The sequence below is a fragment of the Mus pahari genome, chromosome 13 (genome assembly GCF_900095145.1).
Source record: "Mus pahari chromosome 13, PAHARI_EIJ_v1.1, whole genome shotgun sequence".
Taxonomy (NCBI): Eukaryota; Metazoa; Chordata; class Mammalia; order Rodentia; family Muridae; genus Mus; species Mus pahari.
The window spans coordinates 34,629,425-34,645,818 of NC_034602.1; the positions used below are offsets into that span (position 1 = coordinate 34,629,425).

Consider the following 16,394-nt stretch of genomic DNA (forward strand, 5'->3'; position numbering starts at 1 on the left):
TGAGAGGATGTGGAGAAAGAGGAACACTCCTCCATTGCTGGTGGAATTGCAAGCTTGTACAACCACTCTGGAAATCAGTCTGGCGGTTCCTCAGAAAACTGGGCATAGTACTACCGGCAGATCCAGCAATACCTCTTCTAGGTATATACCCAGATGTTGTTCCAACTGGTAATAAGGACACATGCTCCACTATGTTCATAGCTGCCCTATTTATAATAGTCATTCCTAACTCCCAAGCCCAGAAAGTTGCTACATTGCAGGCTGGAAAGAACACAAGTGTGCAGATCCAAGCGCAGTGCATGAGACTGTCAGTATACAGACAGCCGAGTTCATTTTCAGTGAGTGGAGAAGGGCTGGCCCTCTCAGGCAGTGATCACTTTGCTCTGTCTTCTTGTGAAGTAACTTGTTGTTCATGGTCCACATATCATCTTTCCCATGGATGGAGTCTCAGGAAACCAAGGATGGCAGGAAGCCACAGTAGCCCACCTGCTTCCTTCTCTAGCCCAGGAGCTGCCTGAGGCAGACACCTGTCTATGTGCTCTTAGTTCCCAGCCCCAGCATGAACACTGTGATTTTACCTTCTGACAAAGTTTGACAGATGTCAAAAACTGTACAGCCAAAGGCTGAAGCATACAGGCACACGGCTACAACCTGGTCTGTAGGTCTAGTCCAGGCTACCCACCAGGCTGCCATTTACAGCACCTGTGACGGAAATACTTTACTGGTTGTGCAAGACAGAGCAATGCCTTGTTCCTACAAAACAGTAAAAAGGTTCTCCAAAAGAGGGAAATAGCCTGAGAGAGGACTGCACATTTTCTACCTTGCACAAAGGTTTCATGTGTGCCTGGAAAGACCTTACTCACATGTAACTTTTAGTTGGCCAAAAGAACTTTTAAAACTACAGTAGAAGGCCTTTATTAATTATTAATCACTGCCATTCCTTGTTGTCTTATACTCTTAGTATTTCTCATTATTTTTTTTTTAGCCACATAGCCCTGGGAAGCAGAAGTTCACAACTCTACAGCAGGGGGCAACAACACAGACAGTAAGACTTGCATCTTTGGGAGGAAACATTTGAAGGGTCTTTCCTAGTCCAGACTGAATCTTCTCTGCTATTTCCTACTTATCCTACTTCCAGAACCATCACTCTTCTCCTGGAGCGCATTCTGATCTGAGTAGCATTATCTGGGCCATCTTACCCTGGCCTTCTCCCCTCCGTACTAAGCATGGTCTTTCAACTATTTTGTATCAAATCCCCTCACCTTACTTGGAATGCCCTGTTATCCTCTAAAAAGAGGAGCATCCATAAGTGTGTGTGTGTGGGGGGGGAGCATACATAAGTGTGGGGGGGGCATCCATAAGTGTGTGTGTGTGTGGGGGGGTGTAGCCATAGTCTAATCTCTTGCAAATCAGACTTAAAAAACAAAACAAAACAAAAAGCAAGCAGCATAAGCTAAGAATCACTTGAGAGCTTAAATGCAGAACCTCATGCCCCACTTACCTGCTGACTCCAGACTACCAAGGTGCCCAGACGGTGACTGCAGCCTAAGATTACAGTAATCCTTGACAGTAACTGTGCTGTGCTTTTGGCCCTGTTTGCTCCTATTTAACATCTGTTTACAGTCACACTTCTCCTTAAGGGATATTGTATCCTAACAGGATTTCTTACTTTGTAAAGATCTAGTTTGATATCTATCTGGGAATCCAAGTGAAGACCTCTAGTACAACCATTTGCTTATACAAGATGAAAACTGTTTTAAAAGATTAGAAAAAAAGGATAAACTCCTTCCATGGGTATTTTGTTCACCCTTCTAAGAAGGATTCTGAGCTTCTGGGCTAATATCCTGAGAGACTCTGCCAGCACCTGGCAAATACAGAAGTGGATGCTCACAGTCATCCATTGGACAAAGCACAGGGTTCACAATGAAGGAGCTAGAGAAGGGACCCAAGGAGCTGAAGGGGTCTGAAGCCCCATAGGAGGAACATTAATATGAACTAACCAGTACCCCCAGAGCTCCTTCAGACTAAACCACCAATCAAAGAAAACACATGGTGGGACTTGTGGCTCTAGCTGCATATGTAGCACAGGATGGCCTAGTCAGTCATCAATGGGAGGAGAGGCCCTAGGTCCTGTGAAGGCTCTATGCCCCAGTAGAGAGGAATGCCAGGGCCAGGAATGGGAGTGGATGGGTTGGGGAGCCGGGGGAGGGGGAAAGGGTAGGGGATTTTTCAGAGGGGAAACTAGGAAAGGGGATAACATTTAAAATGTAAATAAAGAAAATATCTAATAAAAAGAAAAAGAAAAAAGGATAAAGGAAAATTGGCAAATACTACTAAACAGCTCAAGACACAGCTTGATTCAGAAAGGCATTATGGCTGACCCTTCCCCATCCTGCTTCTACACTGTAAGCTCCACTCCTATTCTTGTGCAGGGTTTCCCTTTGTGATCTCAAGATGGCTGCCAACGTCCCTCAGAGCTACATCCATTTTCACCCTACTCCACTGGGTAAAGAATCTTCTGACAACTTGAGTGTTTTGTTTATTCAGTTGGTTGGTTTGAGTTTCGTTGTCTTTTCTTTTGTTTTGATTTTTTTCTTGTTCTATTTCAAACAGCTCAGCAAACATCCCAGTGTTTCACTAGTCCTGAAGGACTTATCCCCTTATCTCTGAGCCAATCACTGATACAAATGGAGTCTACATCCTATTGGGTTTAAACTAATGGAAATCCTAAAACTAAGAGTGGTTAGAAATGTAGAGGACTTTTATCAAGAATGAAATAACTGTGGCTACGGATGGACAAACGACTACCATAACAGATGTGCATTTCCCTGTCCTTGAACCTTGAAACGTTTTAGACCATCTAGCATTTCAGGCCACATTAGCATAGGTTGTCTATTTTAAATACCACAAACATTTAGACATTCTATTTTATCTTATTTTATCATGTTCTATTGCTATTTCAGTGATCCGCTTTAAAGGGCCCTGGCTTACCTCCTCCCAGAATAATAAAGCAATTCCAGGGGTTCTGCAAGCCACTCCAGAGCAGTCAGCCACATGTAATAGAGAGTGCACTTGAGAGGCAACATCCAATGACCAGTTCTCAGTGCAGACTTTTGTGTTTTTCAAAAGCTCAGTAAGCAGCCGAAGTAACCACAATATGTTTGAAATATTATAGCATATGCTTCCAAGAGACGAGTCTAAAACTAGATGGGGAAAAAGTTATAATTTCTTAAATTAAAAACTGTAGACAGGAGAGGTAACTGTCAAAGTAAAATGAGCATGGATTATTATTGTTTCAAAAATAAACCTTGAAGTATAGGAAAAGTTGGTAATGCAGAATTCAGAAACCTGTTTCCCCTATGCTGTTCCATTTGCAGCTTGTGCTTGCTTCATCTGTACTGAGATTTTCAATACGGGGTCACACTTAAATGACATACAGAAAACCAAGAGGGCTGACGGAGGGGGCAGTAAGGGGACTAATTTATCTTCATCTTAGTGGTCAAGACATATGCTGCTTATCAATGTTCAAGCGTCATTGTTGAGAAAGTGGATGGCACCTCATGGACCAATCATCACTTCTCCAGAACCATTCACACCCTGTCCTGCTCCATTCCTAGGAAATCAATTGAGTGACACAAATGTGTAGCCAGCAAGCATCAGCATCAGGCAATTCTGTTCTTAACCAAAAGCATTCTGCATGGCTCCTGGTTCTGCACTTACCAAGGATACTCACTTTATAACAGGGGTGGGGGTGGGGGGTGAGGGGGACAATTCTTCTCTCATCAGTTGATACAAAAGTAAAGCAGTGCCTATGACAAGTCCTGGAATCCTCCAGGACTAAAGGCAAGCCTATAAGGGCCAGTGTCGCCCCTCTCCCTGCTCAGTGCAGTCAGTTCAAACTTTAACAACACACAGTCACACAATCTTCGCTGCCTCCACTGCCCCTTCTGAGTGCCACACCTGGATTCTCACAGTGCTCAGCTTCTATCACGCTCATGTGAAAAGTTGGGAATGCTTGAACTCCTCAAGTTTCCATATCCATGTAAAAGCCACCACAAAAGGGCCAAAGGGTGTGCTTTACCCCTTAACAGAAGGAAAAGCCATGGCAAATGTAGTTTAGCCATGGGCTGCAATCAAGTGCAGCCTTTAGAACAGCACTACCATCAAATCTCTCTCCTAAGAGCTCAGAAGAACCTTTGAGGGTTCGCTCTCCCTTGTTCAGCTTCCTCTTGTCCTAAATGCCCTTGTCTGCAAACATTAGGCACAAGCTGACAGGAACAACATCTAAACAAAGATGAAAAGCTTATCACCCTGGACAGCTTTGAAGGGTATTAAATTATTATAAATTTTAAAATAGCAATAACATGGAAAAATGAACCCCAAATCCCCTGAGTACAGTCAATTTTTTTAACATTTAAACTTGTAGCTCCTTGAGGCAGAGATGGCTGTTCCATCAGGTCTAACTCTCATATCCCACCATCTTAGGCAAATACTTTTCCTTTCCTCAGTTCAGTTTCCTTAGACATATAGGACATAAACTTTTCTAAAATCTCTAACAGCTTTAAATCCAGATATACAAATTTCGGCACACACATGTAGCAAGTCTCGAGATTGCTTACATTGAAGGACATGAGAGAAAAGATACCAGACACTCTGCTTCACTGAGTGTTCTCATGGCTTCTATAACTAGTAGAATAAAGGAGTACACATGGCTCCAGCTGCATACATAGCAGAGGATGGCCCTGTCAGGCATCAATGGAAGGAGAGGTCCTTGGTCCTATGAAGGCTCCATAGATGCCCCAGTATGGGGGAATCGAGGGCGGGGAGGTGGGAGTGGGTGGGTGGGTGGAGGAACACCCTCATAGAAGCAGGGGGAGGGAGGATGTGATAGGGTGTTTCTGGGAGGGAGGGAAACCAGAAAAGGGGATAACATTTGAAATGCAAATAAAGAAAATATCCAATAAAAAAAGAAAAAATCAAACAAACAAACAAAAACCCTGATAAAATAGCTCACAGAGAAAAGTTGTGCCTTGTGCTACAGGACAGGAAGGGGAAGGAAGCATCCTAGAGGCACTGATGCTCATGCCATGGAGCTGAGAATAGCTTCACGTATGTGTGGACTAAGGGGATGTAGGGGGGGTCATTCCTACTTCAGTAACAGGTATGCAGTATGCACCGAGCACTGGGCCTTTATGACCAAGACAGAGCAGGAAGCAGACAATGTGGGAGAAGACAGAGGGAAGGGAGGGAGCATGGGAGAGGAGAGGACAAGGGGGAGGGTTCCTGGCCGAGGGACCTGTGCGGCCAACAGATAGGAATGAATTCACAGTTTAATGTGCACAGAACCAAGAGTGGCATGGACTAGAGAGAAAATGGGCCAGGGCTGATAGAGGTCCAGAAATGGCAGGCTACAGGCTCAACTATAAACAAACCAACAGAATGCCTAGGAACGCTTAAGAAACTGGCGGCACACAGACTGTCACAGGATTGCTAGCCATGTGTTCAAATCTACTTTGTTTTTCTGTAACAAAAGGAAGATGAATAAATGAAAATCCCAGAAAACATATTTTAAATAAATTTATTTATCTGAGAAAACCATCTGAACATCAGGTACAGTATGATCGATCCACAATGATCCGAGGGTATCATGACTCATCTGGAAGCACTCTCATACAGTCTGTAGGAGAAATTCCATGTGGAGGATCAGCTGAACCATTTATCAAAATTCATAAAGCCATCTAAGCCAAATATGATAAAATATGCAATGACCATGATACAGTAATAAAAATACAATATCAAATACTCACTACTTGTGAGTTATAAACTACAATATAAACACATTAGGCTCCTTTAAAAATGAAAAAATATTTCTATTACAGCCTCATTTGAAGCACTTTCAATTAGATACAGCTTTGTATATTTGACTCTTAATAGCCAGCAAACAAACACCTTCTTGAGAAACTTTCACCATCAGCGCTCTGAAGTACACTTTCACATACACAAGTTCAGATAGAAAATGATGATCAAAGCTTGGAGCATCTTCATATCTGGTTAAAGTTTTTTATATCTGGGAAAAAAAGAAGTGAAGAGATAAAGAAGCAACATGGTTCTTCTGGAGCGAGGAGGCAGTCTCAATCCAGAGAATGGATTCTCCATTCAGATTTCAAAACCCGTGGTTCCAAATCTGCATTCCTTCCCGTCCAGGGAGCTGCCTGATCCCTGAGGCAACTAAAGGAAGAAGGAGCAGAGTGGGAGGAAGTGTGGGCTGACTACATAGACAGTCACTGAAAAAGCACGGTCCTAGGCAGCTTGGGCCCAATCCAGGGGAAGAGCAGCCAGAATTATCAATACAGTGTGTGCTCACTGCACTGCACACATGGAGCTCCGAGGCGGGTTAACAGTTCTTGACATGGGCTCCTGGTTGTAGTTTACAATATCTGCCTTCACCACTCTCTGCCATAAAAGAAAAGAGTTATTATCAAGACATCAGAAAAAGCCCTGAGCATCAATTGTTTTCTGAGCTCTGGTGAACGTCTAAAAACAAACATCACAAATGAAACAGGAGTTGGTATTAAAAATAATTGGCCAGAATTTATTAAATAGGTTTGGGATTTTCTTGTTTGCCTTCTCCTTTTTTTTAAAGGAAGCCATTCAGTTATGAATTTTAATACTTATTTAAGTTATCACAAATTTTATTAAAAACTCACAAATCAATATGAATATTTAAACCCTGGTTATAATTTTAGTACAAGTTAAATCATTCATACATATTTAGTTGATAGGAAAGATATCAGCATTTTTAAGATTTTCATTATTTTTTTACTCTTTTCATGACCATTACACTTGGCTATAACTTTGTGAACTAGAAAAAGAAGTGTCTTAAAGGATTCACATAGAAAACAGGAAAGCCTGAGAAACTCCACTGTTAAAAATTTTTCCAGTTTTCAAACCATTCCTCTCAAAACTCTTAGTTCACTATGGGTTAAGTATAATGACTATAATAAAACGTGACATAGTGAGGAATTTAAAAGTCACTTCATATCCATGCCTATAAATCAACTTAAACCAAAAGATACCTTCATACTTCCTTCCATCTTATGCTCAGTCTAAAACAATGAATTTAGCAAAATGTCTAATACTTCATCTCTAAGTAAAAATTGAAATGAAAATAATCCCTCTTTTAGTTTTAGCTTTTACTAAGTCCATGTACACAGATCAAGAGAAGGGCAATTCAAGACTATCTTTAAAGTAATTTTAATAACCTTTCAATTGCCATCTATTTCTGGGGGTGGAGGGGAAATGGTAAGTAATTACTAATGAAATAACTGCTTCAATCGTCTGTACTACATGTGTAATAAACACCCATAAAGATATACATAATTGAAAGTAACTGAAATGGTATTTGTTCTCAATTTCTTGTTTAATTTATAATTTTCATTGTACAAGACCAATTGTTCTAAACCAAGACATGTCATTTTAATTAATAATGTTCCTTCATAAGGAAGAACAAGATAATATAACTAGCCCTCATCCCCTCCCCAAATGGCAATAATTCACCCGTAAGTACCTGCACTACTGTACTGAACAGACTCTACTCTGAGCAGAGCTGGGGTGTTGGTTATCTTCTTCCGGGTACTTGACTATTTCTGCCCTGACAATACGCTGTCAATTCCGTACAACATAAACAAGATGAAGGAGAAAGAAAAAAAGAAAGAGAAAGAGAAAATCAAAAGCATGTTTAATGACTAACAGTAGAAGAAGGAAATGCCAAAGCAGAAAAAGGAAATTAACACATGAATTCAAACATGTCACAAAAGAATTAGCAGAATGTTCACATATAAAAGGAAGGAAAAGTAAGAGAAACCCAATACACATTGTTCTTCATAACTCTGTCCAGCCACTGAAGTAGATTTCTTTAACTTCTCTGCATTGCAGAGGACTATGGAGGTATTTGTTCATTTCCTCTGACAAACATTGCTGATGATCTACTATGTCAGTCACTCTGTGCTAGGCATGCATGACTAAACCATTTGAAAAATGTATTCCTATGTTACTATAGAGCTACTGGGCAAAGAACAGAAGCAGTTGTCACATAAGTCATGATTTTGCTAGTGAGTGGGATACTGCGGGGACACATGGAAGATGAAAGCCTGTTGTTTAAGCATCTAAGGTAGCGCATGCAGCTTTCATATTGGCAATTTTTACTTCCTCGGGGCTTCCTCTGCTGATCACTTCCTGTCCTCATAACCACAACCTCTACACTGCCAAATTTCATATACAAACCACTCCAAATACAATTGTGAGTCATGTAAAAAGAATAATGAAATATAATATTAAGGCACAATAGCTTTTTGCTTTCAAGAATTTTGCTAAATAAATAAAACCACAGTACCACACATTAGTTGTTCTCTCCTTGGGGATAGTACTCTGCGGGATAACCATACATAGAGAAGTAACAAGCTCCTTGCATCTTCGGATCTGAAGTGAGGAGCACTCTCTGCAGGACTGCACAGACCTGATTGCAGAAGCTCCCCTTTCCTAACAGCAAATATTCATTTACTAAAATGAAAACACCTCAACATGAGTAGCTGTGTGTGAAGACATTTCTTAATAAAGATTTGATAAACACTGAGAGTGAATGAGCAGGACCCTGTAGTGTATAAATGTGGGTAGTTAGTTGGGTTCTGCATAAGTTCCCTAGTGCGTAGTATTAATTCTGGATAAGATTCTTCACTTACCAGACACTTGGCTTGGTACCATCAACAAAGCATTGCTAACTGACAGATGAGTTGGAAGCAGGACACATCAATAAAAGGTATGCCATAATCTAACTCCCTCAACATAACTGTTTCATGCCCAACTATAGGTTACAATGAAGAAAAAGGATTTTCACCACCATAATAGCAGTGTGAAAAAAACAAGTCATTCATCAAGCAAAGCATGGTTTTAAGCACTATTTATAAACATAGCCAGGTTACTGAGCTGCATGTAAAACACTGGGGTCAAAGTACTAACTCAGGTAAATGGCCAGCTCTTATCACTCATTTTCTCAAATTAATGAATAATTCACAAGGCAAATTTTTCCTTGGGGTCTTGACTACTGAACATAAGCTATGTGCCATGGTTTTAAACCTGAAGCTACTTAGTTAGATTGTATCTGAGGTCTCTATGTTTGTTTACTTGCTTGCTTGCTTGTTAACTGTGATTTAATTTCAGTTTTTTCCGACTTCACCCTGTAGCCCAAGCGGGTCTGGAACTTGCTATACAGACTAGGTTGGCCTCAAATGCACAGGGATCAGAGAGCCTCCACCTCTGGGGTGTGGGATTTAAGTGTCCACACCACATCCAGAAGTTTGAAAGTATTTGAAAACATATATTTAAATTTTAAAAATGAATAAAAAAATTAAAGGATATTTGGGAAAATACAAGTTAGCAATGTTTAGTGTGTGAGGGTTGGAGTACGACAAACATGAGAGATGCCTTCCTCAAGGAAGGTGAGCAGCACTTAGAATGGCTTCAGAAGAGCAATATTTGGAAAAGACAACTCTGAACTCCCTAAGGTCTCCTTACGATTGTGGGCTTGTGCTATCTGTATAGCTGAACCCTCAACAAAAATTTAGAGCATCCTACTATTTGCAGGGTCATATTTCAGATAATAAAGAATATACATTTTAGCATGCATGCCAATACATCTCAGACATTACAGGAATCTTTGTTTTGAAGAAACTACTATATGTCTAAATCAAACCACATAAATGTATGGTTTATTAACTAATGTGTAAAACTGTAAATCTTGTACTGAGACCCTAGGTCTGTCTACATGGCAAAGGTCTCAGGTTGAAGGAAAAACACAAGAATGTATACTTCCTTCACAGAGTGCCTACTGCAGGAGTGCAGAACTGAATGCTAGACATGCTAGAAACGGCTCAGGGAATGTAACGTCTCTTCCAAAGCCTAACCACTACTCTGAACAATCTGAGAAACTGGAAACAATAGCCCCGTTTTTACATTGTGATAGAGGGAAATCTGCTCAGGGGAAGGGGAGTGGTTGGTGAGGATGGAGAGGGAACATAAACAATGCAAATGAAACTAAAATCTAAATTCAAAAGTCAAAATGCTTTTTGTATGGCTATTGAAGTATCTGTCTGCTCTGTGGTGAAGCATATTCCTCTTTGTGCTTAGATTGCACTGTGGTCCCTTGGCATTATGCAGTCCCCAAAAAAGTTTGCTGTATCAAAAAAAAAAAAAAATCTTCTTTCCCCATTTTTTTCTTACAAAACTTACAAAATGTTCTGATAACTCAATTGATTTTATTAGACTCCCAAATGGAAGCAATATAGGTTTGAACTAAAATAATGGAGTGTAAGTACTCAGTACATAGAATAAAAGCAGAAACCTCATTATAAATATTTACGACACAAACCAAATTACTACAGCATCAAGCTGCCCATGGCTGGTGACTCTGACACATCTTCATAATTGCGGCCTCTTGTGAGGCTATGCCACTGCCTGGCAAACACCGAAGTGGATGCTCACAGCCAGCTATTGGATGGAACACAGNGTCCCCAATGGAGGAGCTAGAGAAAGTANCCAAGGANCTGAAGGGNGCTGCAACCCTGTAGGTGGAACAACAATATGAACTAACCAGTACCCCCTGAGCTTGTGTCTCTAGCTGCATATGTAGCAGAAGATGGCCTAATCGGCCATCACTGGGAATAGAGGCCCCTTGGTCTTGCAAACTTTATATGACCCAGCACAAGGGAAGGCCTGGGCCAAGTAGTGGGAGTGGGTGGGTAGGGGAGCAGGGGCGGGGGGGCTATAGGGAACTTTCAGGATAGCATTTGAAATGTAAATAAAGAAAATAATAATAATAATAATAATAATAATAAATATGAAGGCATACTTAAAGGCATCAGTAGAACAAAAAACTTGTGCAATACACAATCTGAATATATGTGTACATATGTATATGTATGTACATAGATATCTATGTATATGTACATAGATGTGATATATTGTGTTTATCTGTATATACATATATTGGAGTGTTGTGGTTGTTTGTTTTCATCTGGAGTTTCTGGAATGAATTTTTAAATGGTTTCCATTGAGAAATATTGACTGTGAAGCTGATTAATGAACTGAGAAAGGTACCAACTTACCTTTCTATAAGATGTGATAATGAAACTTTCATCACACATAAGATTCTGACAAACACAAATTGTAGTACCTTAAATTCACCTTCAGATGAATGAGTTAAAATATGGCCTATTCATTAAATGATGCTGGGGGAACTGGATAACCACAAGTAAAACAATGAAACTGTATCCTTATCCTACACGAGATATCCTCCACAAAAATCAATTCAAGATGGATCAAAGACCTTAATGTGGATCTTTAAAAATGTCACTTCAAGATGCAGACAGAGGCAAGGGCTTTCTGCAAAGGACTCTGAAAATGACAGCCAGAATATCAAACAGCTTACACATGGTGTTTACCAATGAAACACCTAAGGGAAGTTACCATTCACAGAATGGGAGCAAAGCTTTTCCAGCTAGCTTTACATCTACTAGGGAAATTTTATATACAATATACTAAAAGAATAAATAAATAAAAACAAGAAACACCAGCCAAACAATCTAATCAATAAATAGGTAAAATTTATTAGTAAAAAGTAAAATTAACATGAAAAATATGGTCAACATCCTTAGTCATCAAATGCAAATCAAAACCATATTAAGATTCTATCTCACTGGTTGGTAGTGGCACATGCCTTTAGAAGGCGGAGGAATGAGGATCTTTGTGAGTTCAAAGCCAGCCTAGTCTAAAGAGCCAGTCCAGGACAGTCAGGGCTACACAAAGAAATCCTGACTTAGAAACAAACAAACAAACAAACAAACAAGAAAAAAAGAAAAAAGGTTCTATCATCTCACCACAGTCACTATGGCTACCATTAAGAAAACAAAAGACAGTAAGTGCTGGTAAACAAAGGCAGGGGGCTGTGAACCCATGCACTGTTGGTTTAAATATAAGATATTAGTTATGCCAAACAGTGTGAAAATCAGTGTAGGGAATCTTTTCATTAGAGAACTAACAAAGACCTACCATAGCCAGCTTTTCTTTAGTTCCTAAGGTAACATACCATAAAGATCCTTGCACATTTATGTTTACTGCAGCACTATTCACAACTCTCATCCTATGGAATTAGATATACAGAGGTGTATAGAGAAGTACAAATGATCAGTAAGTACATGAAAACATTTTCAACATCTTAACCATCAGGAAAACAACAAAACTACACTGAAATTCCTTCCCATCCCAGTCAGAGTGGCTCTTGGTTAAAAGAAAGTAATTCTGGCAAGGATGTGGATGTACCTCTGTAAACTACTGGTGGGAATGGAAACTAGAGAAGCCACTATGAGAATCACTCCAATAACTGAAACTGAACCTCCTATACGACCCAGTTATATCACTCTTTACATGCAAAGGAATCTAAGTCAGGACACTACACAGACACCTACACACCCATGTTTACAGAAGAACTGTTCACAACAGGCAAAGCTTGGGACCAGCCTAGGTATCAAGCAATGAGTGAACATATAAAGAGAGGGATCATACATACTGTGTAGCTCAGTTCAGCCACAGAAAAGAAGGAGTGTGCTTTTTTCAGGAAAGCAAACAGTACTGGAGATGAATGTGGTAAGAGAAATAAGCGCAGAATCACAAAGATAAATAGTACACTTTCTCTCAAATGCATATTATTTATATACAAAACATCTTGCAATGTATATATGTACATATGTACATATATATATGATAAAAGTAAAAGAGGAGCTATAGAGAAAGAGAGCTAGTTCTAACTGCTTTAAAACATTCAACAGTAATAAAAGTACATCACAGAGCTAATTTATAAAATAATCAAGTAAATATTGAAAGATGTGAAAAGATAACTATTTTCAGTTGCAAGGAAAGGTAGATGAAGTACTTAGGAAAAATATTAGTTTATTGCTTCTAACCCTATTACTCTTGCTCAAGGTTTTCATTCTATAAAATGTGTGACTTACAGAGCAACTACAATGACATTTTTAAGCTGTACACTGCTGATTTTTGATTATTTACTTATAAGATAGTCTAGAAATAGTGAAAGAGCACCGAAATCTTCAGTAACTTACGTTATTAAAGTAACAAAATAATATGAAGAAATAAAATTACTGCAATGTCTTTTAAAGAACAACAGATAACCCTAAAGAAGCATGAAGTACAAGCAGGGCCTATAACCCCACACTTTAGAAGTGAAGGTAGGGGAAGCCACCAGAGGCTACACAGTCAGGTTCTCTAAAGAAAAAACAAAAGAAAACACATGACAGGATTCTCTGAACCTTAATCCATTAACTAAGAACTGATAAAATTTTATTCATTGTTCTCCACCAAAAGGGACAAAACTGTAAGACTATCATTATTTTGTAAAAATTCATTTTTTCATCTTCTGCAATAAATACTCATTTATACATGTAATCTATTTCCAAGGTTTTGGGTAACATGTACATAGAATAATTGGGGAAAAACTGATGAATAAAAAATTGTCACAAGAAATTCATTACTTTTTAAAATATAAATTTTAAGATAATCACCTGTGACTGTTCTATTTCTGCTTTGTTTAATTTGATTCCCAGGATTTCTGCTGCAACTTTCTGAAAACACAGGAAGACCTACATAACAAAAATAAGTTTAAATGATTTAAAACAGACATGCTTCAGTTACCTCAAGTATACTAAACTTTTTAAAGAAGCATAAACAGCAAGTATTCCAAAAATGGCTCCAGTTGTCAAATATGTCACCATATAAAGTGAAATCATTTTTAAAGAATTAAACCATAATTTGAAAATCCAAGAAATTCAATGAATTAGTCTAAACATACATTTATTAACAAAAACATTTTTAAAGATTTTTAATGGTTTATTTTTATTTTATGTATTTGAGTTTTCTACCTACATGCATTTATGTACAGCACATGTGTACCTGGTGTCTGTGGAGGTAGAAGGTGTCAGATCCCCTAGAAATGGAGTTTACAGATGGTTGTAAGCCACTGTGTGGATGTTGGGAACCAAACTAAGGTCCTCTGCAAGAGCCTCAAGTGTTCTGAACAGCTGAGCCATCTCTCCAGCCCCATTTGAAAGGATTTAACATAACAATTACAATGATAAATGTAAAGAACACACCAACACATCCAATAGCATAATAAACTCCCATAATTCCTTAAGAATATGAAAATAAGTTCACATACACTTTACAGCTCTGGACTATCAGTTCTACACTGGTCTCCTGAGCTGGCTTTAGTCTGTTTTAACAGGTCTTGCTTTCCAAACCATTAACACTTTCAGTTCTCTTATCAATGTCCAAACTCTTCATTATTCCCCGAGTAAAACAACTTGGTACTATTTACTGTGTTTTATCTGTTCAAGGTAAAGGAGTGATAGAGTCCATTACAGCTATACATTAGGAACCTTTTTATAAACATCCTTGAATATGTAGTTGCCTTTTGCCAGGTCCTCTATAATCTCTGGAGCTTCAGTCCTAGCCATTTTTGCTGTATAACTTGCTCTATAACTATCCTACCAGGTTTCTAGCTCAATTCACCTTAGGATCACTTACTAAATATAAGTCAAAAGTTCCCTAACTTATTTCTAGGGGACTAGAGAGGGCTCAGAAGTTAAGAGTGCTTACTGCTCCTCCAGAAGACGCAAGACTTATTTCCCAGCACCCACATGGTGGCTTACAACCACCTCTAATGCCAGTTCCAGAGGATCCCAAGCCCTCTTCTAGCCTCCATGGGGTCCTGCATTCATGTGGGGCACAAAAAAGAACTCACACAAGCAAGCACATACACATACATAAAGGCAAACAATTATCAGTCATAAGCAAGGCCCTAGCCCTAGCACCAAATGAAAGGGAAAACAAACAAACAAACAAAGTTTAACAAAACACTGGACAGTAGACAGGCATGGTGATGCATGTCTTTAATGGCAACACTTGGGAGGCAGAGACAGGTGGATCTCTGAGTTCAAGTTAAGCCTGATCTACAGAGCAAATCCCAAGACAGTTTGAGCTACATAAAAAAACCTTGTCTCAAAAAACAAACAAAGGAATGAACCAAAAACTGGACAGGGACAAATAATTGCAAGAGTGATAACAATCAGTTATTGTTTCCTCTATGAATGTAAACATAGTATTGTTTAACCAATAAAAAATAGAAATGGCTAAGTAAAAAGTGAATAGTTAGCAAAATATAGTAACTTTCAATCAAAATTCTCATGAAAGAAATTCAAAATTAGTAAGGTTTTTATTGCTGTATATTGTTGTATTCTTATATGTACTGCTCTACCACTGGGGTAAAGGTTTAAAAACAATTAAATCCTTAGTCTTACAAGGGCCAGTGGAATAGCAATCTTACAATACTAGGAAAAGAATTTGTTAATTTAGTCTTTCTGGTGAACATCTGGTAACATGTTTCAATCTCCAGTCAATGAATCTATCTAAAGAAAACAAAGCATTAAAAGTTACTAAAATTTCCTAATAAAACTCAAATTTGAAATTTAGAAAAAAACCTACATGTCCAAGAACAATAGTGCATAATTAAATACATTTTGAACATTTAATAAATGATTAAATTTATTTTATAACATTAAATGACATGGGAAAATTTTTATAGATAAAACATTAAATAAAAGAAACACAATATAAAACCACTAGACCATGATCTTAGTGTTTAATGAACATTTGTTTTGGTTAAAATGATGGGCCTGAAATATCATTACTTGGGCTCACAAATGGTTTCTCTACCACTCAACCTCAGAGCGAGCCCTGTGACAGGAGCTATAGAAGATGCACCTATGCAACAGAGACAATCAGACTGACACACCTGACACAAAGAAAGCAACACAGGGAGGCCTTCAGTGAGAGAATACAAGAGGATCCTCTAAGGGTCTGAGTGGGCATCCTTAAAGACCAGAATTATGGGTGACTTGGGTATTTTATAATTCTTGTTAAATCTACTATAAAATTAACTAACCAAAATAAGCATTCTCATATGTTCTATTTATGTCTTCCCTCCAAAAACACCAGTGTTCCTTGTTAAGAAGTAGAAGTGTAGTTCCTGGGTGTAAGGGGGGGGGGAGTGTGGGGGGGTGACATACTCTGGGAGACAGGGTGGAGGAGGGATGGGAGGAGGAACTGTATGAGGGCAGACAGGGAGAGAGGTAACAACTGGACTGTAAAAAAATAAAAGTAATTTAAAAAAGGAAAAGGAAAGAAAAGAAGAAGAAGAAGAAGAAGAAGAAGAAGAAGAAGAAGAAGAAGAAGAAGAAGAAGAAGAAGAAGAAGAAGAAGAAGAAGAAGAA

At 38.8% G+C, this 16,394-nt stretch overlaps 1 protein-coding gene across 3 annotated transcripts in view; it reads right to left on the reverse strand.

The window, feature by feature from the left end:
• Positions 1 to 5,564: 5,564 nt before the first annotated feature.
• Positions 5,565 to 16,394, reverse strand: part of Rab28 (RAB28, member RAS oncogene family) — a 67,016-nt gene continuing 56,186 nt past the window's right edge. Inside the window, exons 6-8 of one of the 3 annotated variants that reach the window (XM_021210573.1) lie at positions 13,629 to 13,706; positions 7,568 to 7,662; positions 6,356 to 6,453 (exon numbers count right to left, since the gene is read on the reverse strand). In XM_021210573.1, the coding sequence (XP_021066232.1) occupies positions 7,573 to 7,662; positions 13,629 to 13,706 (168 nt within the window). In that variant the 3' untranslated portion in view covers positions 6,356 to 6,453; positions 7,568 to 7,572. Of the gene's footprint in view, positions 6,454 to 7,567; positions 7,663 to 13,628; positions 13,707 to 16,394 lie in introns of all 3 variants that reach the window. The other 2 variants (XM_021210572.1, XM_029545259.1) reach the window with 2 other exon arrangements.